The sequence below is a fragment of the Podarcis gaigeae genome, assembly GCF_964106915.1.
Source record: "Podarcis gaigeae genome assembly, chromosome: 1".
Classification (NCBI taxonomy): domain Eukaryota; kingdom Metazoa; phylum Chordata; class Lepidosauria; order Squamata; family Lacertidae; genus Podarcis; species Podarcis gaigeae.
Window position 1 is genome coordinate 45,176,224 of NC_139678.1, and position 26,721 is coordinate 45,202,944.

At 42.1% G+C, this 26,721-nt stretch overlaps 1 protein-coding gene across 6 annotated transcripts in view; it reads left to right on the forward strand.

Annotated features, from left to right (window-relative positions):
- The window catches only part of STARD9 (StAR related lipid transfer domain containing 9), a 90,645-nt gene that overhangs the window by 22,117 nt on the left and 41,807 nt on the right, over positions 1-26,721 (forward strand). For 4 of the 6 annotated variants that reach the window (XM_083746023.1, XM_083746025.1, XM_083746024.1 and 1 more), the window contains exons 4-16: positions 5,163-5,279; positions 7,269-7,301; positions 7,407-7,468; positions 8,316-8,428; positions 11,965-12,034; positions 12,392-12,464; positions 12,828-12,895; positions 14,806-14,903; positions 16,527-16,727; positions 18,289-18,386; positions 18,935-19,012; positions 21,207-21,281; positions 21,837-22,016. In XM_083746023.1, coding sequence (XP_083602149.1) covers positions 5,163-5,279; positions 7,269-7,301; positions 7,407-7,468; positions 8,316-8,428; positions 11,965-12,034; positions 12,392-12,464; positions 12,828-12,895; positions 14,806-14,903; positions 16,527-16,727; positions 18,289-18,386; positions 18,935-19,012; positions 21,207-21,281; positions 21,837-22,016 — 1,266 coding nt within the window. Of the gene's footprint in view, positions 1-5,162; positions 5,280-7,268; positions 7,302-7,406; positions 7,469-8,311; positions 8,429-11,964; positions 12,035-12,391; positions 12,465-12,827; positions 12,896-14,805; positions 14,904-16,526; positions 16,728-18,288; positions 18,387-18,934; positions 19,013-21,206; positions 21,282-21,836; positions 22,017-24,065; positions 24,142-26,721 lie in introns of those variants that run through there. The other 2 variants (XM_083746027.1, XM_083746026.1) reach the window with 2 other exon arrangements.

Sequence of the window (26,721 nt, forward strand, 5' to 3'; positions counted from 1 at the left end):
GTCTCTTGTTTTGTTGTATTAGAAGAAGGAGGGAGATACTGCAGTATCAAATTTTCAGGGAGACTTGGTAGGACCCTAGAGACTTGGTAGGACACTTTCTTGTGTCTCTTGACAGAATTGTGCTCTAGGCAGCTGCTGGAATCTCTGGGGCGCTGATTGTGTGTTGCCCAACTTTGTTGTTTCCAATGAAGTTGTCCCATTTGCACAAGGATTTCTGCTTGTGCAAGGAACCTCCCCTCCCTCTCCTTTCCCCACACACCCTCCATGCCCTCCATATGCCCCAGATGCTTGGGGAAACTTCCAGAAGAGATTTAGGGGATGCATGGAGAGAGGAAAGTTGCCCCAGTTTTGTTCAATGCAACACATAGTTAAGTTGTATCAGTGCTTTTTTTCCCCAAAAAAATGTTTTGGGGTACAGTGGACGCTCGGGCTGCGAACGTGATCCATGTGGGAAGCATGTTCACAACCTGCAGCACCGCGTCTGCGCATGTGTGGGTAGCGATTCAGCACTTCTGCGCAAAGCACAACTTAGCGCTTCTGCGTATGTGCAAGCACCAAAACTCAGAAGTACAGTGGTGCCTCGCAAGACGAAATTAATTCGTTCCGCAAGTCTTTTCGTCTTGCGAGTTTTTCGTCTTGCGAAGCACGGTTTCCCATAGGAATGCATTGAAAATCAATCAATGCGTTCCTATGGAAACCGCCTTCAGACCAGGTTTGGGGACAGTCTGTCCCCCAACCTCTTCTGAAGGCCGACGGGGGGGCGAAAGTCTTTGCTTTCCCCCCCCCTTCCCGGGACAGCAGAGACTTCTCCGCTGTCCTGGGGCGATTTTAAAATGCTGGCGGGCGGCAGCGAAGCCTTCGCTGCCGCCCGCCAGCATTTTAAAAACCCCAGGACAGCGGAGGACTTCTCCGCTGTCCGGGGCGATCTTAAAATGCTGGCGGGCGGCAGCGCTGCCGCCCGCCAGCATTTTAAAATCCCCCGGGAAGGCAGGCAGGGGGGACAAAGACTTTTGCCCCCCACCCGCCTTCAGAAGAGGTCCAGAGGGCTCTCCAAGCTGCGGATAGCAGCCTGCTGCCCCGCGCGAGGGGCAGACATTCGCAGCTTGGGGAGCCCTGCAAGACTTCCCCTGCAGGGCTCCCCAAGCGGCGAATGTCTGCCCCGCTCTTAAGCAGAGCGCCCCTCGCGCGGGGCAGCAGGCTGCTATCCGCAGCCTAGGCGGGAACTCTTCTGAAGGCTGGGGGGAGAAGGGCTTTCCTCCCCACCGCCAACATTCAGAATGCTGTTCTGAATGTTGGCGGTGGGGAAGAAAAACCCTCCTCCCACCGCAAGCCCGGGAACAGAGGAGAAGCCCTTTGCGCCTTGTCCTCTGTTCCCGGACCTGTCCTGAAGGCTTGCAGTAGGAGGAGGGCTTTCCTCCCCACCGCCAACATTCAGAATGCTGTTCTGAATGTTGGCGGTGGGGAGGAAAAACCCTCCTCCCACCGCAAGCCCGGGAACAGAGGAGAAGCCCTTCGCGCCTTGTCCTCTGTTCCCGGACCTCCCACCGCAAGCCTTAGGACAGGTCCAGGAACAGAGGAGAAGGCGCGCTGCGCTTCCCCGCTGTCCCCGGAGATTTCCCTATGGGCTTTCGTCTTGCGAAGCCGCTAAAAAATCGGAAAACCCTTTCGTCTTGCGGGTTTTTCGTTTAGCGAGGCATTCGTCTTGCGGGGCACCACTGTAACCCGTTCCGGTACTTCCGGGTTTGGTGCGGTGCACAACCCGAAACATCTGTAACCTGAGGTATGACTGTACTCTCATTTTGACTCAAGAAAATCACCATTTTATAGTTCGAATCGGGAAAAATAAATACAGTAAATGGACAAAAGTACAAAGATTCACAAAATGTTTAGGGGTATGCGTACCCCCAGAAAAAAGCATTGAATTGCATTCCCTTGGGCAAAACAGTCAAGAGTCAGGAATCCAGCTGGGTCTTGTGTAGCAATTGTCTGGGTTTTTCCCTGAGAAACTGTCAAGAGAGATGAGGTAGACCAATAGCTTCCTTGCCCACAGCATGGTAGCACAGTTTCAGAGATGTGCATTGATGTACCTTTGGCCAACCAAGAGAGGCAGGATGTTGTTTTAAATCTTCAGAACCCCATTCTAGCTACACAGCCAATAGGATTTTTCCTATAGATTTATCTGTTGGAGAGCAGCCGTCTCTTCCGTTTCACCATTTCCTGTTTAACTGAGCAAAGAAGTGAGGATCTGAAGATTGGCTAGGCGTCCTAGTAGTGTAGCCAGTCATCTATTTACAAGAGAGAGAAATGCTTCAAAATGACCACAGTCTCGCTCTTTCTTCTTCGCCATGAATAGTGTAATGTTGCTTAAATAAACCCAGTGTCATAGCAGAAGTTTCTTGCTCCATTAAGGAATATAATGGGGTTCCCTGTGTTCTGGTGGCTGCTTTCTTTGCACACAGAAAGCCTTCAGCTGGGATTAATTTGGTATTCCTCGTGAGAGTTCACATGCAGAAAAGACCCTGTATCATTGAGACAAAGCTATTACATTAGTCCTTCCTTCCTGCATTATAGTCTATTACAGTACTTTTTTTAAAAATAAGAAAGGGCTGCATTCTCTGCATCCTTTCTATGAAGATTCCTATGACTTGTTGTCATTGGCTTTTATTATTTTGATAGAGGGGAGTGGATTATTTGGCTAGTTTAATAAGAGGTTAAGGTCTGACGCTAGCTAACGGTTTTATGTCAACGTAGAGTGGAACAATTCATTATGTGTTGGTCTGTTATGTTTGTATCAGCAGCTGAGGATAGTTTCAGGCCATGCCAAAGACCAGATAGACAGTGTGTGTGTTTAACTCTTTCTTCCTTAGCCCTGTCTGCTCAAAATAGCTCTTCAAACTGCTGTATCTCTGATTTTGCAAGGAGAAAGCCAGTGGTGGGCTGTTGAGCAGATGGCAGCTTAAAAGGATGGGGTTAAGCAACCCCTCACCACTCTATGAATTGTCTGTTTGGAGTGAAGACCTGTACAGTTGTACCTTGGATCTCGAATGCCTTGGTACTTGGACATTTTGGCTCCTGAACGCCGCAAACCTGGAAGTGAGTGTTTCGGTTTGCGGACGTTCTTTGGAACCCGAATGTCCAACAAGGCTTCCACAGCTTCCATTTGGCTGCAGGAGCTTCCTGCAGCCTATCAGAAGCCGCACTTTGGTTTCTGAACATTTTGGAAGTCAAACAGACTTCTGGAACGAATTACGTTCGACTTCCAAGGTACGACTGTACTTACTTCACTTCTGATATAAACATAATTCTTGGGGAAATAATAGTGTTCTATGTGTGGCTGTATACACACCATATATTTAAAGCACATAGCTTCTTACAAAGAATCATGGGAGCAGTAGTTTACCCATCACACTCGGAGAAAACCTATGGAAGTAAATGGATTTAAGTAACATGTCCAAAGATTTTAGTGGGCCTAGTCTATGACTTAGTTGGATAGCACCCACTGAATTCTTCATAGAAACAAACTTAAGTAAAAACAGATGTTACAATAGTGCTATAAAGCAGCCTTCAAGATTATGTCAGGCCAAAACCAGACTTCCACCACAATGTTTTTCCAGAGCTGGAAATAAAAGCCTCAAGGGCAAAAGGTTGCCTGTGATCTTATTTTATAAAACAAGTGTATATATGTGATTACAGTGGAGCAAAATCTCTTGAAAATTCTAGTTGTGGCGTTTGAGACTATTTGAGTCTAAAATGAGAAGCAGCAGATGTTAATTTGAGATGTTCCTAAAAGCAAAACATTTTGACCATATTGAGCTCCACAGCTTGGACATGGAAGTGTACAGTTTTCTCCATGGTCAGATCTATAAGGTTTTCATAAGCCTGACCCAACTTTTTTAGATATAAAGGTATGAAATATATAATAGGGACTTCTGAAGTTATTACTACTAGACTTATAGAAAGGCTAACCAGAATATATTCAAACCAGACAAAATGATTTTCAGATATTCTCAGGCTTTCCTCTCAAATTCACAGATTGTCTTTTTGTATGTTAGCAAAATATGTCATCTGAGCTAACTGTGATTGAATAGCAAGTGATTTATTTTCTTTGTGCAATAAACTAAGTCATTTTTGTTTTTAATATACTGTGTTTGTTTTACTGCCTTGTAAACATATGGTGTCCTCCTGTCGTGTGACAGAACTTTTACTGTGCTGCATTTTTGGAAGGCTTTGTTCTTCAGGCTAGTGTGGATTTGGAACATCTGCAGGACAGTCATCAAAGTGCAAAATCTGAAAATTTATACAAAATTTAGAGCAGCTATCAGAAAATATCTGGGTTCTGTTTCATGGCACCACCTCTGTAGCCCGCTGTTTCCAGGTTCTTTGCACCTTTCCTTCTTTCTGTGTACCTTCTGTACGTGCTGAAACCTTGCATATTATCTGAAAGCCTAAATCTTTTGAAACAAGATTCCTTATGCCAAATACAACAAACATACAGAAACAATTTCATGAGGTTTTTGTGAAAGCATTTTTGGGGGAGCACTTCCAATTTGTAGATGTTACAGCTTTCTTGGAGTAGTAGTTTATAAAACACCTACTGTTGCATTAGGCACACTACAGGGTTTTTTGGGGGGGAAGGGGGAGTTCTCTGTTAATTGGGTGTGACTTTCAGAAAATTGTGTGGCAAATAGAGCTTCACTTTCATGTCCCTTAAACCCATACAAGGAGTATGAAGATAATTCTGATAGTTAAAAGACGTTGGCAGGTCTGGAAAATTAGCTGATAGGCAGAATGCATCTTCCCCTTTTGAAGATGCTGAGGCCTGGAGTGGCTCCTTCCTGCTCATGCTTCCTGAACATTACTGAGGATAAGTATACATAATACAGTCATACCTTGGTTGTCAAACACCCTGGAACTCAGACTTTTTGGCTCCCAAGCGCTGCAAACCCAGAAGTGATTGTTCCAGTTTGCAAACTTTTTTTTGGAACCCGAACATCCGACGGGGTTCCACGGCTTCTGATTGGCTGCAGGAGCTTTCTGCAGCCAATCAGAAGCTGTGATTTGGTTTTTGAACATTTTGGAAGTCGAACGGACTTCCAGAATGGATTCCGTTTGACTTCCAAGGTACGACTGTAAATATAATTTCTCTCTTTTTTTCATTTCAGGTTTTCCAAGACCTTGGTACTTCAGTATTATCTGGTGCTTTTAAAGGATACAACATTTGTCTTTTTGCATATGGGCAGACAGGTTCAGGAAAAACATACACCATGATGGGCACTCCAGTGAGTTATATTCTTCAATACATTATGTGTTTTGCGTTAAATGTGCTAATGCCTCAAGTTTAATATGCAGCAGAATCTTTTGGATTTTAAACATTGGTGACTTAGGACTCAGCTATATAGTTGCAAATAGAATGTTTTAAGTGCATTATTCAAATGTGACATTAGATTGTGATGGTTAGTTAGTTAGAAGCAAACAATGATGTGATATGCACACGGAGTGTGCTAATGCGTGCTGATGAATAGTTACTGCTCTGCTTCTCTCCCACTCCTGCCACTGCTGCAGTACCAGAGAGCCAGTCAAGCTTGTTGTGACATCTAAACATAGGCTTGTTTCTCTTCAAACCACAAGTGGTAATCAAGGTTTGTTTTTGAAACTGACTCTTGGGATTCTTTCCCTCTTTCACCCTATGTTCAACATTAGGCACTATCAAATGTTAAATTTTTGAAGCTAAAAATAGAAGTTCACATTAATACAGACAGCAAATTACATGAGCACCAGTATAGATATTAGCGTAGCTGAAGCATTTCAGTCCTTCAAGGCATTATTGCTTTTGCCATCCTGACTTCTTTTGAGTGCACTTGTCCAGTCCAGAAGGCCACTTCTAGTGTTGTGAATCTAGTTTAATCCTGCTACGTACTTTGAATCTGTATGATCTACCATATTTTTTGTCCCATAGGACTCACCTGCCCATAGGACGCACCTAGTTTTTTTTTGGGGGGGGGAATAAAGGAATTTTTCCCCCTTTATTTCCACCCCAAAACCAGGTCGGAGAATCCAAACCAGGTCGGGGAACAGCGGGATGGCGGCGCTGCGCCTCCCTGCTGTCCCCCGAGCTTGTGGGCCTGGCTTCTCCCCAGCGCCAGCCTCCAAACCAGGGCGCTTCTCCCCAGCACCAGCCTCCAAACCAGGTTGAGGAACAGCAGGATGACGGCGCTGCGCCTCCCCGCTGTCCCCCGAGCTTGTGGGGCTGCCCGATGTCTGCCCGAACGCGGGGCGCTCTGCTTCAGCGCGCCCCGCACTCCATGCAGCAGGCTGCGGATGTGTTCCCGAAGCGCCAGGCGCTCTGCTTTCAGCGTGCCCTGCGCTTCGGAAAGCAGGCTGCTATCCACGGGCTCCCCAGGCTTGTGGATGGCTTCCTGAAGCCTGGAGAGCAAGAGGGGTCGGTGCGCACCAACCCATCTTGCTCTCCAAGCTTCAGCGAAAGCCTGCATTCGCCCCATAGGATGCACACAGGTTTTCCCTTCATTTTTGGAGGGGGGAAATGCGTCCTATAGGGCGAAAAATAAGGTAAATTAACAGGAGTGTTTGATTAAAAAGAGTTTGTTGTTGCACCGGGGTCCAGACTATATTATTTTCAATTATTGGTTTGTGGCCAAAATTATTGGTTTGTGGCCAAAATTATTGGTTTGTGGCCAAAATTATGCCAAAATTACTCTGTCACAGCAGGGCTTTCTCACCCTTTCCTCCCCATTGCAGCATCCTTTGTTTTTCACTATAGTTTCTCTTGAGAATTGAGCAGCCTTCAGGAAAAGCCTGGGATTTGTTATTTGTGTGGGGAATGCATTAGGTGGTGGCAATCAGTAAAAACTAGACAGAGGCAGCGTGTAGTGTGTGTAGTGTGTAGAGGCCACAAGTGTGTGAGTTCAAACAGTCTTCACTGATTTTGAACAGACACACTTTGCACTCTCAGTGGAGACATGGGGGGGCAGCAGTGAGGATGAGTGGGTCAGAAACTGCACAAGTGGACCTCTGCACAATGCAGTTCTTGTTTCGCTCCCCAATTCTTTCGCAGAACAACTCTCTAGTTTTATGATCTGACTCTACCAGTTATCTAAAACAGTTTTGCTCCCATAATGATTCCCTCTTTTTTTTAGCTTTCCATGCTATAGTCACATGGTACCAAGGAAATTTTACCATTGTTTAAATACCAAACGACTCTTTATAAACACAAATGAACAGCAATCTTGTCTCTTTCTTCACTTTTCAAGGCATCCATTGGATTAACACCTCGTATATGTGAGGTATTTATTTAATTTAACCAAATATTTACATTGTTAAAATTTAATTGATTCTACCGCTCCACCCTGATCCAGAAAGCAAAAAATTAAAATGTCTGATTTCTGTAGGGTCTGTTTTCAAGAGAAGATGACTATACAAAACAGTCAGCATCATGCAGAGTAGAAGTCAGGTATGTGTATTTCTATTTCCCTTTGTCATGTGATTCTGTAGGTCTTTACCATTCTAATTCGTCTTCTAAGGCTGTAGCCCTAAAGCCCGTCAATGATTGTGGCTGGAGTAGTTAAATTTACTGCTGGTTCTGGGACCCTTCAACATCCATACCGAGACAGCTGGCTCTGGGGCGGCTCAGGACTTCATGGTCACCATGACAACCATGGAGCTGTCCCAATATGTCAGCAGCCCAACGTACCTGGCAGGCCACACTCTGGACCTTGTTTTCTCGACTGGACAGGAAGAGGGTGATTTGAAGGTGGGGGGGGGACATTGACATCAGTCCCTTGTTATGGTCAGATCACTTCCTGCTGAGATTTAGGCTGTCAGCACCTTTTCCCCTCCGCAGAGGCAGCGGGGCGGGGACCTTTTAGGAAGGTCCGCCCTTGGAGGCTGATGGATCCAGTGGGATTCCCAACTGCTCTGGGGGTTTTACCAGCTGATATGACTGGTGCACCTATCAAAGCCCTGGCCGACCTCTGGAACACCTGAATGCCTCTGGCTGTTGACACAATCGCCCCTGAGTGTCCTCTCCCACTTCATGGAGCCTGTTTGACCCCCTGATATACTCCAGAGCTTAGGGCGAGAAAACAAGCTAGGAGACGGCTTGAACACAAGTGGAGGAAAGATCTGAATGTTAGGCTCTAGACAATGTTATGACTGGACAACCTAGAGGTGGAGTAGGTGTGTTTGGTGGGCAGGGCAGGAAGGCACGATCTTCTTTCCTCTTCATGCATAACTTCTGCTTGTGAAGAAGTACATCCAGGCTGACCCAGAATTCCTGTATCATTCCCTCTACTTTTCAGTTTCCTTGAAATCTATAACGAGCGAGTCCGAGACTTGTTAAGGCAGTCAGGCCATAAGAAGCCATACACTCTTCGTGTCCGTGAACATCCTGAGATGGGTCCATATGTTCAAGGTCAGCGACTTTTAACATGGCAAATTGATATTATGTGCGTGATTTGTTCATTTTCGTTTTTCCTTTGCTTTCATTAATTATATATGGGAAGAAAGATACAGATAATAATAGCAGCCAGAGCGACGGCATAAAAAGTACACTGTAGTGGAAATGGCATCTGTCCAAATTCTGGGAATCCTGCTTGAACATTCCATATATGGTGGTTGTTGCCTAGCGTCTGTGTCTTTTGATAGGCCCATAAGTTCCATCAAAGCTCTGGTGCACTTCTGTTGCTAATGATGAAACATTAGCAGTTCAAATGTTCAGAAGGATTTGGCTAGATGCCTGAAATATGTGAAATACTGCCTTTGTTGAACAGTGTCATGTGGTAGACTTAAAATGCTGTTGTGAGACCACATAAACTGAATTGATTTTAAACTGGTGATTCAGTTTGAGTTATTAGCCAGATGGTAGCTTGGTGCATGTATATGCATATTTAAAAGCTTTTTAGAAAGTAGGATAATGTCTCACTTTACTTCTCCCCTCTTTCATTCAAATTATTTATTTAGAGGAGCCTTTCCCAACCTAAGTGGACCTTCAGATGTTTTAGACTGTAATTTCAATCAGGCTCAATCAATATGGCCAATGGCCCAGGCGTGACTGACGTTGGGAAAGGCTGCTTTTAGATGAACAGTTGGCAAAGAAAACTGTGGTCCATATATTTCTGCATATATTCTCAAGCTAAGCTTTTCAGAAAGTGGTGACATTTTAAAAAGGAACGCTACCGGTATATCCTAGTAACTGCATACCCTTCAACTGTCTTGATAAAAGCGGGACATTCAAGTGGGAGCATGGCACCCATTTTGGGTGCTGCTATCTCATCCTGAAAAAAGAGGGGCCATGATCTTGTGTGGCATCCCAAAATGTGTGTTTGGGGGCATGAGACCACAGTCCCCCTCAAAACGCATCTTTTGAGGGCCGCAATCCCGTGCAGATCATGTGACTTGCATAGAAGCATGACCCTAGACACGCATCCCAGTTTTTCACCTCAGCGTCTTGGAATTTACTGCGTGATCTTATGCCTGTTTACTCAGACATAAATTCCATTGCATTTCATGGGACTTATTGCCAAGGATGGTGGATTATGTGTGTAGCCCTAGAATCAAGATGGCTTTGTAAATTGTTCAGCCAAACTCTCCCTGATCTAGTGATATCTTGTTGGAACCTGTTCCAGAACAGCAAACTCCCTTGCCTGTAAATTATTCCCGTGAAGGGATGTTTCTGCAAACATAAAGGGATGGAGCTGCCTCCTCCATAGAAGTGGAAACTATAAAATACTTCCAATTCTGCATTATGGGCATTGCCTACCTTCAGTGGCGTAGCGTGGGGGTGCAGGGGGGCCGGGCACACCGGGCGCAACATCTGGGGGGCGCGCGCTCGCACTCGCAGCTCTCTGCCCCCTGCTAAAATCCACGAGTTAGGGGCCGCAAATTACTTGCCTTGCCCCGGGTGCTGACAACCCACGCTACGCCACTGCCTACCTTAAAGACAGATCACAGGATTTTAAAGTACTTGGAAATGCGAGTGCACCAGTGGAGCCAATCTGCTGCTGCTCTTGGTTTGCCTGCATCATGCCAGTGTCCCTACCCCCATTGTCTTTCCCACTCCTGGTAAGCAGCAGCAGCTACACACCTGCCAGGAATCTAATGTTGCAGCTCCACCCCACCAGGCCAGCGGCTTCTGACTATTCAAAATGCGCTGAATTACACCAGTCCATGTTTTTTCCATCATGGAATTTTGTTATATGGATACCATTAGCACGGTTTCAATTTCTGCAACAAAGGGCAAAACTTAATTTTTCTATTCTTGCACGCATTGTGCTTTTTAAAAGTCCAGGCAGTTAAGAGTTTATAGGTAGCAAAAGCAACCCGAAAATCCAGCAGTTTGCAGGAGAGTTGTGAAGTGTGTGTGCCTGCTGGTTTCAGTTAATGAACTTAAGTTTAATTAGAAATAGTCATAATTGCAGGCTATTGGCTGTCACAGAAAGCAGCATTTTTTGTTATCATGTGTCCCTCATGAGTCTAGTAAAATAAAATGTGGAATATGACATCATTTCATTGCTAATTCCTCTGCTCTGCTCCACTCCATTGGCTGCTACTTGTAAGGAAACTTGCAGCAAGATGCATCTGTCACACATTTTGTTTTAATACATGTTTTGGGGATGGGAAAAAACTATGTGGGGAGAGAGAAGACTTTGAGCAGCAGTCTCACATCCTCAGTAATGTTTAGTTCTGGCCTTAGGTGCAATTAAAATATGCAAGTTTTGGTCCTATGCTTCTTGCATTCCTAGTAACCTTATGTATGAACAAGGCACCCGTCTTTGTTTTCAGCTGCATTTTGCCTTACTGTTTACAAGCAGCACATTTCCCAGTTGCAAATCTCAGTTTTTAAAAAGAAAGAAACAGTACCAGATGTTTTTGGTAGTTTCCATGCTATCATTATTTACAGTAAATAATTTCTAGATCTTAGCCTTTTAAAACTCTGAAAGCCTTTTAATGCTACCTATTGGAATGGTTTCAAAATTCTCTCTTCCAGATGGTTCAGCTGTTAAGGAACCAGCATTTTTTAACATCAGGAAATGATGCAACGCAGGACCAATTTTTAGCCAAGAAAGACTTCCAGATCTTTGTGATATTTAAAAATGGCCACTCTTTTCTAAAACAACCACATGGTGCTTTTCCTGCTATTCCATCTCTACCACCATTGACATACCTTAATTTTATATGACTTTCCGGAGTAAAATGTGCAAACTACTGCAGTAGCTGTGAGAGATCTTCCAGCAGTTGTGCTCTCTGAATCCTATTTGAGATGCTGTAGCAGAGGGGTATTATAGAACTGCAAAAGGCTTGTATTTATGCATTCTTTATTTTTGTTGCTTCATAATTTAGTAGCAACGTGCTTGCATGCAGCTGTAAATACAGAGCAGTGTGTCACTACCAAAGCAGCAGCTCAGCGTTCCTATGATGGGCCTTTTATATTATTAGTACTGAAGTTGCATTGCTGCAGTTTGCTGCTCTCTAGTGGGACTGCAGAGACTAATTCTGAATTCTGCAGTGCAGCACCTCTGTCTTGTAGTTTCCTTTCTTGCAAGCTTACAGAATGGTTTTTTATAGTTAAAAATTGTTTTCACTTTTTTTCTTGTACTAATTTGTTTTGGTTTATTTATCTGTACTCAACACAGAAGTGATTACCTAGTTTTAGAAAGGTTGTTCACATTACATTATTGTCAAATCAGTTGTTTTGATTTTTTTTTTCTTCCTGAGCAATCAACCACAGTTCAGGATCCCAACGACTGTAAGTGACATAAAAACACATGTCTTGTTTCTTGCAGAGACACTCTGGAATAAGATTTGCTACTATCCTCTTTCCTCTCAGCAGTACACATGCAGAAATGCTCTTGCATGGGGTTATCTGAATGCACCTGGCTATATTAGGTCTAAAAATAGAAAGCACGTTTCATTAATGATAGGTCCTATTGTGTTTAAAATCTCTGTTAGGTCTGTCTCAACATGTGGTTACAGACTACAAACAAGTAGTTGGACTTCTGGAAGAAGGAATAGCAAACAGGTATTTTGCTTTTGAAAACTCCTAAATATGTTGCCTTCTTATTTATATTGATTTTTATTCCAGTTACTCCTTTTTACTTCCAATCATAATTAACAGATTAATATTCTAAGGGAAAGTCCTTTCACTTCTGGTTTCTAGGGTAGAACTTTAGAGCACATGTTTTTCATGCTTGAAAAGCACATGTTTTTCATGCTTGAAAAACATACCTGACAACAGATATGGATAGTGTTCCCAATCCAATCTTGGAACTATGGTGCCACCTTGATTCTTCTGCTTCTTAATATTGGCTATCATCTGTTTTCCATACCGACTTAGTTACAATTACTTTTAAACTTTTCTGCTTTTTCTTCTATGTAGAATTACAGCAGCCACACACATTCATGATGCCAGCAGCAGATCCCATGCTATCTTCACCATCCAGTATACTCAGGTTAGTCCCATTTTCCACTGGAGAATTTTTGAAACCCATAAAGATAAAAGTTATTGGCTTTGATTTGAACAATCAATCCATTTTATCAAAATGACAGGAATGCTTTTAAGTCTATTTATTTTCTTTCTTTTTTTAGTTAGTTAATTTCAATTGGACCACATGGAGTCCCATCTTTGCCCTAAAACTATATATGTGATGGAGCTCTTTTGACCATCTTAGTCCTTAGGCTACCACACATTAGGATCCAGACTATTGAAACCCTATGTACAATTCTGTTTTGTGAAGGCCATGATATATATGCTTACCTTTTGTGGTGTTCTTGTGTGGCAAAATCCACACAAATTTGAATTTGTTTCCTTTCAGGCTATATTAGAGAACAATCTGCCCTCTGAAATTGCAAGCAAGATCAACTTAGTGGACCTTGCAGGCAGGTAATATTTTGCTTTTTAATATAGCATTTTGTAAGCCAGTTGTTTTTAAACTTTCTGCTTTTTAGGGAAGGATTTTCATATCAACTTGCTTGTCATGGGGCTCCTGTGTATTGCGGAGGACTCTGGGGCATGTTCACACCTAGCTTCAATGTAATCACCTTAACATAATCCCACATTGTCATTGGAAGGGAAAACTGTGTTTCAAGGAAGCTTGTCTGCCATTAAAGCTAAAGGAACCCCTGACCGTTAGGTCCGGTCGCGGATGACTCTGGGGTTGCAGCGCTCATCTCGCTCTATAGGCTGAGGGAGCTGGCATTTGTCTGCAGACAGCTTCCGGGTCATGTGGCCAGCATGACTAAGCTGCTTCTGGCAAACCAGAGCAGCGCACGGAAACGCCGTTTACCTGTCCACCGGAGCGGTACCTATTTATCTACTTGCACTTTGATGTGCTTTCGAATTGCCAGGTGGGCAGGAGCTGGGACTGAACAACGGGTGCTTACCCCTTAGCGGGCATTTGAACCACCAACCTTCTGATCGACAAGCCCTAGGCTCTGTGGTTTAGACCACAGCACCACTCGCGTCTGCCATTACTGATTAGTAACTTGTAGTTTTGGGGTACTCCAGAATTACCCAAACACAGTTTGAAAGCTGAAAACCACAGTCATAAACGGATGCCACATTACAATTTTTCTTTTGATGCACTCAATTCTAATAATATTTTAAATTGTACAGTGAAAGTATAGAAATTAAGTTAAATCCTGGGGACAGAGGAGGCAAAGTAGGAAGAAGATATGGATTTGATAGTATCAAGCACCAGAAAAGATTAAGTAAAGATGTATGTGTACATTTCTGGTTGTTTAGTGCAATTTAGGTTAGAAATACATGTTAAAAAGCTTTGGAATGTTTTTACCTCCTACTGAACATATCTAGGTCCTTTGGAAGCAAGTATATTTGCATTGTTTTGAATCAAACTGGAGCAGCAAATGCAATGTAATCTGTTGAGGATAAATGAAAACAAAAGGGGCAGAGAGGGATCGTTCAGAGATACTATCATTTACTCTAATAGTGAACTTGGATGGTCGAATGACAATCATTGTGGAAGAATATGGGACCACCGCAAAGTAGCAGTTTCTTCATAGTTGGGGAACTCCTCGGGTATGCAAAAGAATATAAGATTGTGAAATTAAGGAAGGATTTTAAAACACAGAATAGCTTGACAAGGACCTAAAAACAATGACTATATAGAACGTTGAGGGAATCTGTTTTTAAAAGAGAGGAAATGGGGGAGAGGGCTAGAATTGGCCTAAAAGCTTTTACTATGTTTAGTGTAGAGTGGATGCATGCCATGAAACAGACAAACAAACAAACAAACAAACACCCTCTTCGGGGGTTATATGGGGGGGTTTCAGAAGGAAACAAAGAAAACAACACTTGTTTCCTTTGCTGGTCTCTTCCTCCCCATCTGTATAGCAATCAAATGCTCAGGTTTAGGGATGGCAACTAGTCTTGCGACTGAGCCTTTCCCCTTTGAAACCTCATTGCCTGCTGGTGAGACCCAACAACACTGCAAGATCTCTGTTCAAGACAGAGAACAAGAGCACTCCTGTTAGCGATAAGTAGACATACACACCAGCAAACACTGTCAGTGGAAGCCCCACAATGAGGCTTCCCCCGCTGCTTCCTCCAGTGTTCCCTGGGTGCCCCTTTAATTAGCTCTGGGAGGTCAGGAGAACCCTCCAAACATGTGGGGAGGGTTTTTCTGACTAGCAAGCTGTTATGCTCATACAGAGGAAGCGTTCGTAATAGTACTGTACAATGAATTCCACTCACTGTGTTCAAAATTTGATGCTATGCTATTGTATTCCATAGAACAGTGTTACTTATCTCCTTCTTTCCATGATTTGTTGTAGTGAAAGAGCTGATCCAAGTTACTGCAAAGATCGGATTACAGAAGGTGCCAATATTAACAAATCATTGGTTACTCTTGGCATTGTCATCTCCACATTAGGTATAAATAATGTTATCTTTCATTGGAGCAATAGCTAGACATAATGCTGCCATACAAAATGGCTTATTGAATCTTACTTTAAAATTTACCAGGCAAACAATAATGATGATGCATTATATTCTCACTTGGCATGTAAATCAATTAAGTGTTTGTAAACTATTGCAGTTACTTCCAAGGGAAACAACTTCAACATAGGACAATAAATTAAACATTGGCCTCATTTGAATGTCACAGTAAGCCAAACTATGATTTACCGGCAGCATACAGACTTGCTACTCTTCTCATCCTCAGTTTTTCATTCCCATATTGTGCTGAGCTAATCCAAGGTTTACTGTGTCGTCCGCACCTATGCTCTTGTTTAAACTCTCTTCTCACTCACCACAAGCTATATCCAAGAACAAACTCTTTTGAGAGCCAGTGTGGTGTAGTGGTTAAGAGCGGTAGTCTCGTAATCTGGGGAACCGGGTTCGAGTCTCCGCTCCTCCACATGCAGCTGCTGGGTGACCTTGGGCCAGTCACACTTCTTTGAAGTCTCTCAGCTCCACTCACCTCACAGAGTGTTTGTTGTGGGGGAGGAAGGGAAAAGGAGATTGTTAGCTGCTTTGAGACTCCTGAAGGGGAGTGAAAGGCGGGATATCAAATCCAAACTCTTCTTCTTCTTCTTCTTCTTCTTTTAACAATGCAGTTGTGTGATTTTGTTTCTGTTTATGTGGGGAAACATACAGTCTGCTTCCGGCATTTTCAAAAAGAAAAAGCTCTGACACAGGGAAGTAAGAGCTGAAAGATGCTGAATGAAGTTGCAAGTAAACTACCTTCTGACTCCGAATAGCAATGGCCGCTAACAGGAAGGTGCCTTGTGTCATTAAAAAAAATAGTGCTGGGTTAGTCTGTTTGCATGGGAGCTATACAACAAGGGAACATGTATCTAGCATCTTTAAATAAAAAAAGCTTGGAGGAAGATACAGTGAGGGCTCATCTAAGCTTCCATTTGTGCCATGATTTGTAGGCACAGCTTTGTGCTTTCCAGACATGGGTTCGAGTGGTGTTTTTTTTTGTTTTTCTCTCACTGAAAAAACCTGTTTACCACTGAATCAGAACAAACATCAGTTGAGTTTTCTGCAGATTACCATTAGTTCCAATTCAGTGGTAAATAGCAGGTATTCCCAGGGGGGCGGGAACCGGCATGGACCTGTGCCTACAAATTGCAGCACAAACAGAAGTCTGGATGAGCCCCGAGTGGAGGAATTGTGACATTTACTATCATTCATTAGGTATACAACTCACATTTGACCCAGCAATCAATTTGCAATGGTGGTACTATCTGTTGTGGAATAATATTAACCCAGCAACAAACCATTATGATTTTAGTTTTGACACAAGTGCTACATTAAGTAAATATATGTGGATCTTCCACAACAATTGAGTGATGACTGTATATTTATCACAGGGATGGGAAACCTGTTGACCCTTCAGATGTTGATAGATTCCAGCTCCCATCATCCCTGACCGTTGGCCATCACTGATGGGAGTTGTAGTCCAAGCACATCTGGAGGGCTGTAGGATCCCCACCAGAGATTTAAATTGTACACGTCAGAGGCTTACAATTGTTTTCCCTGTTTTCAGCACAAAATTCTCAGATGTTCAGCAGCTGCCAGAGTATAAACAGCATAGCCAGTGAAGTGGATAGCAGTCACACAGACAATAACTCTGGAGCCAGTATCAGCAGCCAGAGACGTCAAGCTTACACTCCATACCGTGACTCCATCCTCACTTGGCTTCTGAAGGATAGTCTGGGTGGCAATTCCAAGACCATTATGATCGCAAGTAAGTTAACAATCCTATTTTCCTCGCAGGGTGTATTTTATTTATTTAAACAGTTTATGTACCACTTAACTACAGTAGCTTCCAAGGGATTTACAAAGATACAATACAAAACATCAACATCAGCAAAAGCTATAAAATCAAACATCAAATAAAATGCCTGCTGGAAGGATTGCCTTGTTGAGTATGCCATTTACTTATTTTAGCAGATTTTTATGCATGTAGCCATAATGCTCAGGGTTGCTAAGATTTTTTTTTTTAAAAAAAGCAAAACTATAAAATTAGTACATCTTAGCTTTAAAATGGAATTAGACAGATTCATGGAGAATAAATCTATCCATAGCTACTAGTTATTATGCACTATCATACTGGTTGCTGAGGAACAGAAGTGGGAGATGGTTAATGCACTCATGTCTTGCTTGTGGATTCCCATAGACACCTGGTGAGCCACTGTGGGAGACAGGATGTGGGAGACTAGGCAGGCCTTTAGTCTGATGGAGCAGGGCTGTTCTTAGTCATACAACCAAAAGCAACAGGCTAAAACAAGTGGTCGCTCTACCAATAGCTCACCAACACAGCAGGCCACATGCCTGCCAGAATAATGGTGCCTTGGCTAGACAAGAGAGAAACGACTGAAGAGACAAGGAATTTCATAATTTAGATGCTGCCACAGAGAAGGCTTTCTCCTGCGTTCCAGCCAGTCATGTTCCTGCCACCAATGAGGACCTCCTCTGCCGATCTTCATGGGCAGGCAGGCTTGTATGGGAGGGGATGGCCATTTAGAAATCCAGCGCACATTAATTTTTTCCCAGTGAAGCTATTGTAAAATCAGTGGCATGCGTTTTCAAAGTCAGACACCCATGAAGACCCTTAGTTGCCACCTTCTGGATCAGCTGAAGATTCTGGAGGCTGCTCAAAGGCAGCCCATGTGTAGTGCATTGCAGTAATCTAATCTGAGCATAATTAAAACATGTGTCACCATGTGTCTGACCTTCCTGAGAATAGGGGCAGCTTCTGCTAAGCCCTTTTAAACCACGCACCTGTGCTTGCAGGCTCGTCGTCTGTTTGCTTGTGTGCCTGTCTCTATGGAGCTTGAAATTTAAGAGGCTTGGTTGAGTGAGCCTCTACTCCAGAGGAAGGTCAGCCATCATAACCCATGTTTTCAACAATACATACTTTGTCAAAAATGTACATTTGATTTATCTGCTGTGATTTATCTTGAATTAACATTAACCAGTGGGAGGCTCACTAGTACTTTATAGTCACAATGCAGAATAAGTCTTAAGATGAGACTTCAAATTCCAGCTTAGTCAAGGACTTACCGATTGGCCTTGGGCAAAACTGTAGGTAGTATGAAGAGGGTTTGGTTTGGAGGGGCGTTTCTGCAAAGGCGGAAACGCTGCATTGTTGTTTTCAGCCCTCTTGGACATCTTCATGCAGACAGGCTAAATTGAAAATAGGGTTTATATAGTCTTGTGGTTTTTGCATGGAGGGATAAAAACTGTGGTGTGCTTTTGCAATCAATTTTTTTATTTACACAGTATTTCCTTTTTTTTATCTGTAGCTATCTCACCTGCAAACTCTTGTTACAATGAGACCATGAGTACGTTGCGGTATGCCTCAAATGCCAAAAACATTATTAACAAACCCCGGGTAAATGAGGTGAGCTACCATGTTGTTATTTTATCATTTATTAATCAATGTTCTTATCTCTTACAAAAGTACAAGTGAAAGTCCAATAAATAATCTGTGAAGGGCCACAGCATTTTTGCCTTACTGCTTATGTGCATATAAAAATGTTATTATTTCAATGTGGTACTGTTAATTAATACTTAAGGTGTGTTTTCATCATATATGTACCTACTACACATGTTCACACCAAGTATAATCACGGTCTGAATTTTAACAGATAAGGGGGAGATTCAGTATAGATATGCTGTGCAGTAGGTGAATTATGAACTCAGCATGAGATCCATGATTTCTCTCCCCCACTAAAAGAAAGAAAGAAAGAAAGAAAGAAAGAGAAAGAAAGAAAGAGAAAGAAAGAAAGAAAGAAAGAAAGAAATATGGCATAGCAATGCCCTTAAGCATCCAGCATATTTCTTTTAGAACAAGCCATATGGAATCAGTTGCTTCCATACTGTTCTATGACTTCTGTATTATTATTTTTTGAAAAGCTTGTTTGTTCTCTAATATTTGCTATATTTCAGGATGCAAATGTGAAGCTGATTAGAGAATTGCGAGAAGAAATTGATAGATTGAAGGCTATGCTGATGAGCTTTGAGCTGGTTTGTACAAATGTTTAATTAAATGGAGTCTAAATTGGCCAGTCATTAGATCTGTATATAAATATATATTTTTAGCAATATCACTTTAGCCTGAGTTGGGTTACTAAGAATACAGGAAACTGCTTTATACCATGTCAGTCAATTTGTTCCTCCAGCCCAGTAGTCCTTGCTCCGACTGGGGGCATCTTCCAGGCTCCCATGCAGATGTTACTAGTGGCATTTAGGTGGAGCTGCTGGACATTGTACCTGGGACTTCCTGAGTACACAGCATGTGCTATACCCCTGAAGCTGCTCTTAATAAATAAGTTAAATATAGTTATGTCTTTAAAGTTGAATAATCTAGAACTCAAATGATATCATTAATAACTAAGTCAGGGATGGAGCCGATCTGACCCGCAGATGTTAATGGATTTTAACTCTTATCAGCCCCAACCAGCATGGCCAGTGGTCAGGGATGATGAGAGCTAGAATCCAAAAACATCTGAAGACACACAGGTTCCTCATGCCTGGTCTAAACATGCTCCCAGCACACACCCAGAAATCTCCAGCTTAAAGCAAAATACAAAGCAAACTTGGGATGGTTATTAGTTGATGTGCAAATGTCACTTGCTATAACAAAATTATGAAGTTGATATGATTGTTAACTTTAATTAAGCATATTGACCAAAATAGTGTGTTTGTTCATTTTTGAAAAATTACATATACCCGTTTAGGGTAGTCGTGGTTTGAGTCTTAAATACATTGTGGAAACAATTTTTAGCTGTCCTAAAATTAGATTACTCCAAGAGTGGCTTTGGGACTTTAAAGGCAAGGTCTTCAATCAGTCACAGCAAACACTCAAGATTCAAAGGAATAATCAGAAGATTAATGATATTTCTATACTGCATTAATGATATTTCAGTCAATCATGCCTTGGTTTATATCACCAGCCCACAGAGGTAGGCAATGCTTTTTTCTGGGGGAATGCAGGGGGACACATACGCCTAAACATTTTGTGAATCTTTGTACTTTTGTCTATTTACTGTATTTATTTTTCCCGATTTGAACTATAAAATGGTGATTTTCTTGAGTCAAAATCAGAGTACCCCTAAACATTTTTTTAGTAAAAAAAGAAAAAAGAAGCAGCAGCGTTGGAGATAGATATCTACTTTCTGATACCCGACACCCAATGGCTTTGTAGTCAATGTGACAAAGCACTGCTGAGTCATCTCAGGGAATTTCAGAGACCTCCCAGTGGAATCTTTCAGTCAAGTCCTGGAAAGAAGGTGACATCAAACTTGGGTCCATGCACTCGTATAAGGATAGAACAGAGATTTAGCTGTAAGATCCAGAATTTCCTCCTTACTGTGGTAAGAATTTACTTCTGAACCACTTAAGGTATGCACTAGTCCTTGCTCAGGTGAGGGAATATACCTTTTAAGTGACCACGAAACCAAGAGACTAGCAAGCAAACTTCCAGTAGGAACCCGCTTTATTAAAGCGATGGCGCAATAGGGCAGCCTTGCCAGCTAGAAAAGAGTGCATCAGAGGAATGTTAGAACTAAGCTTTTATAGAGTTTTACACACATAGCCATACATCATAAAGCATCACTGCATACATCAAAAGAGGTTACAGGTCAAGGGATGTAAAAAGACATGGCTCTACACTGATATCAACTTTGGTCTCAGCTTTTGCACTTAACCTCCAGTTGCCTTGACAGCCAGGCTTTCACTAAGGAACTATGGGCATTCCATTCCCATATATTTCTTCCTGGGTCAGCACTCTGGCGTGAACTTAAAACATCCTAGCAAAACACCCTGACTAACCATCTGTGCCCTTCTAATAATGCAAATAAACTTCCCACCCTTCAGGGTCAGATAAGTATGAAATGCAGTGTAGGAGTGAGGCATGAGAGATTTGCAAAATGCAGGAACCCAACCAGGAACCCAAGAATCAAATCACTCATTGATACATAATATTACAGAGTAAATGCATGAAACAACTAAAGCAAAATCTATGTCAAGAATTAATATCAAAATTTCTATATCACTTCTCTTTCCAGTGCTCACCGCTGTGGTTAGGAATACTTCATATGTAGCTATGGATGGTCAAATATAGGATAATTCTGATATATTACTTTACCTTGTGACTTCAGATCATTCACCTTCGTTTTGAATATGGAAACATTACATCCCTAATATTTTGTTTCAACAGAGGAATTCTAGTCCTTCATGGAGCGATGACAGAGAAGGAAATCTTACAGAATTAGTTCTTCAGAATGAACTTAAGGTATGCATGATTAATAATTTCCCTAATATCTGTGTGGCATTTCTATAAGAGTGTATACATAGGTTAGCAAATATGCATGGATATTTCCCCAAGGCCCATAAAGAGTGACCTTATGAATGCAGGTACATGGGAAAAGCAACCTTAAAGTGTCAGGGTCTCATACTGGGAACACTTGCAATGAGGACCAGTCACCTTACTCCTTTTACTACCATTACAAGTGGAGGAAGCTGCTGGCCTGAACTTGACTATATTGCTATCACCACTAGAGACGGCTAGGATTCCAGCCCAGCAGAGATCATGTGACATAAGGAACCAAAATAGTCCCAGTTAGTCTCTATAGAGTGGCTGACTCAGCTCTTCCTTCTGGGCAACTTGTTGCTTAGTGTGCAGATCAAGTTTCTAGATTAGAAGCCTCTTCACAAGCATGCTGTTAGGAACAATTGCCCAGCAGCCATCAGAGTAACTTATGTAATTTGTACTTTCTTGCAGGAAAAAATGGTTTTATGTAACGCTTTATAATAAGTACGTTTCCCCCCTCATTTACTGTTTCCAAAGATTGAGCAGTTGACCAAAGACTGGACAGATAAGTGGATTAACAGGAAAGCTATCATGGAAGAATACAGTGTGGATATCAACAAGGAAAAAGCTGGAGTGATGATAGATTCCAGTTTACCTCATTTAATGGCCATGGATTATGATATCCTTAGTACGGGAGTTATGCTGTATCATCTCAGGGTGAGATGCAACACTTGGTTTGTTTGGTTATTTTTACTTTCAGATAGCAATAGCTGTAGTTATACTGAATATGGAAAAAAAGTTTAACCTGCTGTGTTTGCTTAATAGTAATAATATGGACACAAATAGTTTGAAATAGTATAGAGTTTATCATTGTGAGATGAGATAAAATAATTGCATTCTTCTATACTATTCCATCAATAGAAATTTTGCACCTCTTTCTTAATACTTCTATTCATATGTCAGGCAAACAAAAGGGAAGGTTATATTATTTGGGCTTAGTAATACCATGTAGACTACATCATTGCCATGGGGAAACAGAAGAAACGCATGCTTTTAGAGTAAAATTTTAAGAAAGTGGATATAATAATTTAGCAATGGAAGCAAAAATCGCAGCATTATGGACAAGCAGTGAATTTGGATATTTAACCAAATTTTTAAATAACGATGGATTATTTAATAGTTTCTGGTTATTGTACAAAGCTGTAGTGCACAGTGGGTATCAGATACAAAGATTATAGTTGTTAATATTGTATTTTTCCTTATACTATTTTAAAACATTGTTATAAAAAACATTTCAGCAAATCATTCTGAAAGAGAAAATAGGAAACGTAATTTTATTTCAATTTCCCCATAATTAGTTTGTCTGTTTTAACTGAAAGTGCTAAGTATGCTATGTTTTCTCTATAAGTACAGTGTACAGTGATAACCTTTTGAGGCCAGACTCCTGGGCAAGATGACTTATAAAAGGCACTAACTTTTTGGAAATAAAGAAATTTATTTTTAACAGTACAGTGGTACCTTGGTTTGCATATGTTTTGGATTAGAAACATGTCAAACCCAGAAGTGTGTGTCCTGGTTTGCAACCTTTTTTGGGATTACAACCCATTTTTGGGGGGATTACGTAGAATTTTTTTTTGGAGGCCCCATTGGCGAAAGCCTCTGCAACGGATTATGGTTGTAAAGCAAGGTACCACTGTATAGCAGTTTGAGTTTAAAGATTTATACTAAAAAGGGAAAGAAAGGCCCAACTTGCTAAATACTACGTTCATTTAGCTCTCTTTCTTTTGTTTCAAGTGTGAAGCTTAGTTTAATGACATGATAAATAGAATTTTTGCAGACTTATTATGAGTAAGTAACTGAAGAACCATTTAAGCCAGAAAGAGGAAGATTAACTGCATAAGAAAAAGAAGCCAGCGACTTTTGTACCTTTATTAAAAGTGTAATTCTTACTTTAAAACGATTCTGTAATACATGTTTGGACACTTTTTGTTTGGTGCACACATTTAAAGCTGGAGTTCAACTTCCTAGAAATTATGGCAGCAAAATTATAGAAAGAGCTTATGCTTTACAATGTATTTGTGTCAATTTAAAATTCTCCATGAAGGAACCTAGTCTAGGAAGCATGTGCAATATATGCATTAACAGTACACCTGACATTCTCATATTTTTTTCCCTTTTCCTAAACTAATTTCCCCTGTTTAAAACGTGAGTATCATCCCACTTCAACTGACATAAAATATCTTAAATTTTGAATAATTTGCCTGCAGATGTTTTATTTATTCTGTCCCTTTTACTTCTCAAAGAGCATTTCAGATCCAAGAGTGTTGGTGTTTGCTTTTTCTTTTGCACATTCTTTATGTCTATTGGTACTTTTTCATATTAAAGTTTATATCATATAGGCCCCCATGACTGAATATACATGCCATTGTTTGGGACTGGTGCAAGATGCAATATTTCCCCATATTTGCCTTGGTGTCCCACTGAAACAGAAAGCCGAGACTTCTTCAAAATGTTTATTCCCTTTGTTAGTTGCTGAGACTACCAGAAGTCTAACCAAGTTAACAGTTCTGACACAGTAGAAAGAATGGCTTTCATAGTCGCTTTTGCACAAGAGTCAATTCTGCAATACCTGAGAGAGAGTGAATATAGCTTTATATAGAAAGAAACCTTATTTGCATACTCACTAACAGGGATTTTCATTAAACCCTCTTGTCTGTTTCATTTACGCTGCACTAACAACTTTGTCCCCTCTTTCTTTGCTTCTAGATGCTGCCTTTTCTTTTCTTTATGCTTTGCCTTTTTAGATTCAGGTGTCTGTTACCTTCATCTGAGGAGCAAGAAGGTAAAATGTTAATATTTTTCCTCTACATAGTGAACAGTGCTGTCTTGCTATCTCGCATGAATAGCAAAGGAAAAAAAGCCTGCTTTAGATCATGCTACAGGGGAGGTGCTTTAATCCTTGCACTCTTCTTGTTTACCTGTATTTTACAATGTCTACCAGTGTGGCAGCAGTTTTGCGTAAAAACAAAAGTATAGGATTTACTTGTGACAAAGAGCCTGAATATATTTAGGCAAGAAATTATAAATAAAATGTTCTCTCAGGACAGGGCTCACATAATCCTTGGTTTTATAGATAGATAGATAGATAGATAGATAGATAGATTCTTTATTGTCATTACACAAGTGCAACATTGCACAAGTGCAACGAAATTGGATGCCATCCCTTAAAAACAACAAAAGCAACACAACAACAACAACCAAACAAACCACATTCCAGCCACACCCACACCCACACCCATCAAACTCCCAGGTCACACTATCGAGTTACTGCATTTAAGAAGGCCACAGCTCTTGGATAGAAACTATTTTTCAGTCTATTTGTCCTTGACTTGATGTTTCTGTATCTCCTGCCAGAAGGCAGTAGTACAAACAGACTGTGTCCCGGGTGAGATGCATCCTGCAGGATATTGTTTGCTTTCCTAAGACAACGGGAACCGTACAGTTCTTCCAAAGATGGGAGGGGATGACCAATAATCCTTTGGGCTGTGGTTATGACCTTCTGGAGCACCTTCCTCTTCCTAGCTGTACAGCTGGAGAACCAGGCACAAATACAGTATGTGAGAATGCTCTCTATGGAGCCTCGGTAGAAGGACACCAGCAGTCTCTCACTCAGATTGTTCTTCTTTAAAAGTCTGAGGAAATAAATTCTCTGCTGGGCCTTCTTCACCAGAGCAGTGGTATTTGCGCTCCACGTCATGCCCTGATCGATAGTCACTCCCAAAAACCTGAATTCCGCCACCCTCTCCACCCGTTCCCCGTTGATATACAAGGGCTGAATGTCCGCCTTTTTTTTCCTGTAATCCACCACCAATTCCTTGGTCTTAGTCGTATTAAGAGCCAGATTGTTCTCTCCACACCAAGCACAAAGCCGCTCCACCTCGTCCCGATAGGCGGACTCATCCCCTCCTGAAATGAGCCCCACCACCGTAGTGTCATCAGCAAACTTGATGATTTTGTTGCTGGAATAAATGGCTGTACAATCATACGTATAGAGAGTATAGAGCAGGGGACTCAACACACAACCCTGTGGTGAGCCGGTGTTAAGGCTAAGGGCTGTGGACATATGTGACCCTACTCTAACCCTCTGAGAACGTTCTGACAAAAAGTCCAAAACCCAGAGACAGGTGGAGTTGGAGAGTCCAATCGCCTCTAGCTTGGACACCAGTCTATGGGGGAGGATAGTGTTAAGTAAAAATAAAAAACAAAGAACAAGTAAAAATAAAAAACAAAAGGAGAGCACTGAGCCGCAGCGTCTCTGCGCGCCGCCATCTTATCTTTTGAAAAATAGCATGCCCTATATATAATGTGTCTTTTGACATTCACATACCTAGGAACGTTTGCTTTTTGTGTGAACTAGGTCCAGATTTCATTTATTTAGATACATATACATATAAAGGTAAAGGGACCCCTGACCATTTGGTCCAGTCATGACCGACTCTGGGGTTGCGGCGCTCATCTCGCTTTATTGGCCGAGGGAGCCGGCGTACAGCTTCCGGGTCATGTAGCCAGCATGACTAAGCCGCTTCTGGCGGACCAGAGCAGTGCACGGAAACGCCGTTTACCTTCCCGCCGGAGCACTACCTATTTATATACTTGCACCTTCACGTACTTTCGAACTGCTAGGTGGGCAGGAGCTGGGACCGAGCAAAGGGAGCTCGCCCCGTTGCAGGGATTCGAACCGTCAACCTTCTGATCGGCAAGTCCTAGGCTCTGTGGTTTAACCCACAGCGCCACCTGTGTCCCACATATACATATACCTTACTTTTAAAAGCAAAACACATTCACAAAGCAGTTTATCCTACATATTTATTTGTGCAATGCTGTCATCACACTGTAGTTCACATGCCTGCAGACAGATGGTGCTGCAAACTATAGTGTGATGGCATACTTCTGAGAGCTGGGTCATCGCAGCAGCACTGTGAATGTGAGGAGAATGGAAGCTGAGGAAGGGAGACTGAGGCAGTTGGATGGTCCAGGCAAGTTGCAGGGAAACAATTGACACAATCCAGGGCATCTCCCTAGCATCTATCCTGCTGTGCTTCTGCAATCCGGCACTTCCTTCCGCCTTGCCTTCTGCTGCTATGGCTGAAACAGCATTGTCTGTGTAAGGTGGGCAGTATGAGCAGGAGGAGGGTTAAGAATGAAGGTTGGCAAGCTCTAACGAGGAGAGGGGCCAGCTCCATGTTTCTGAGGGAACACAGGGTACAAACAGACCCCTTGTCCCTTCCCTTTCTTCTCCAAAGCATATTCTTCCTCTACTCTGGGCCTCACCCCATACCTTTTTATCTCTGTTTCTTTAGGTTCTCAAATATTTATAAGCTTCCTTCTCTCCCCTCCCCCTCAACTTCTTCTACTTCTTTTC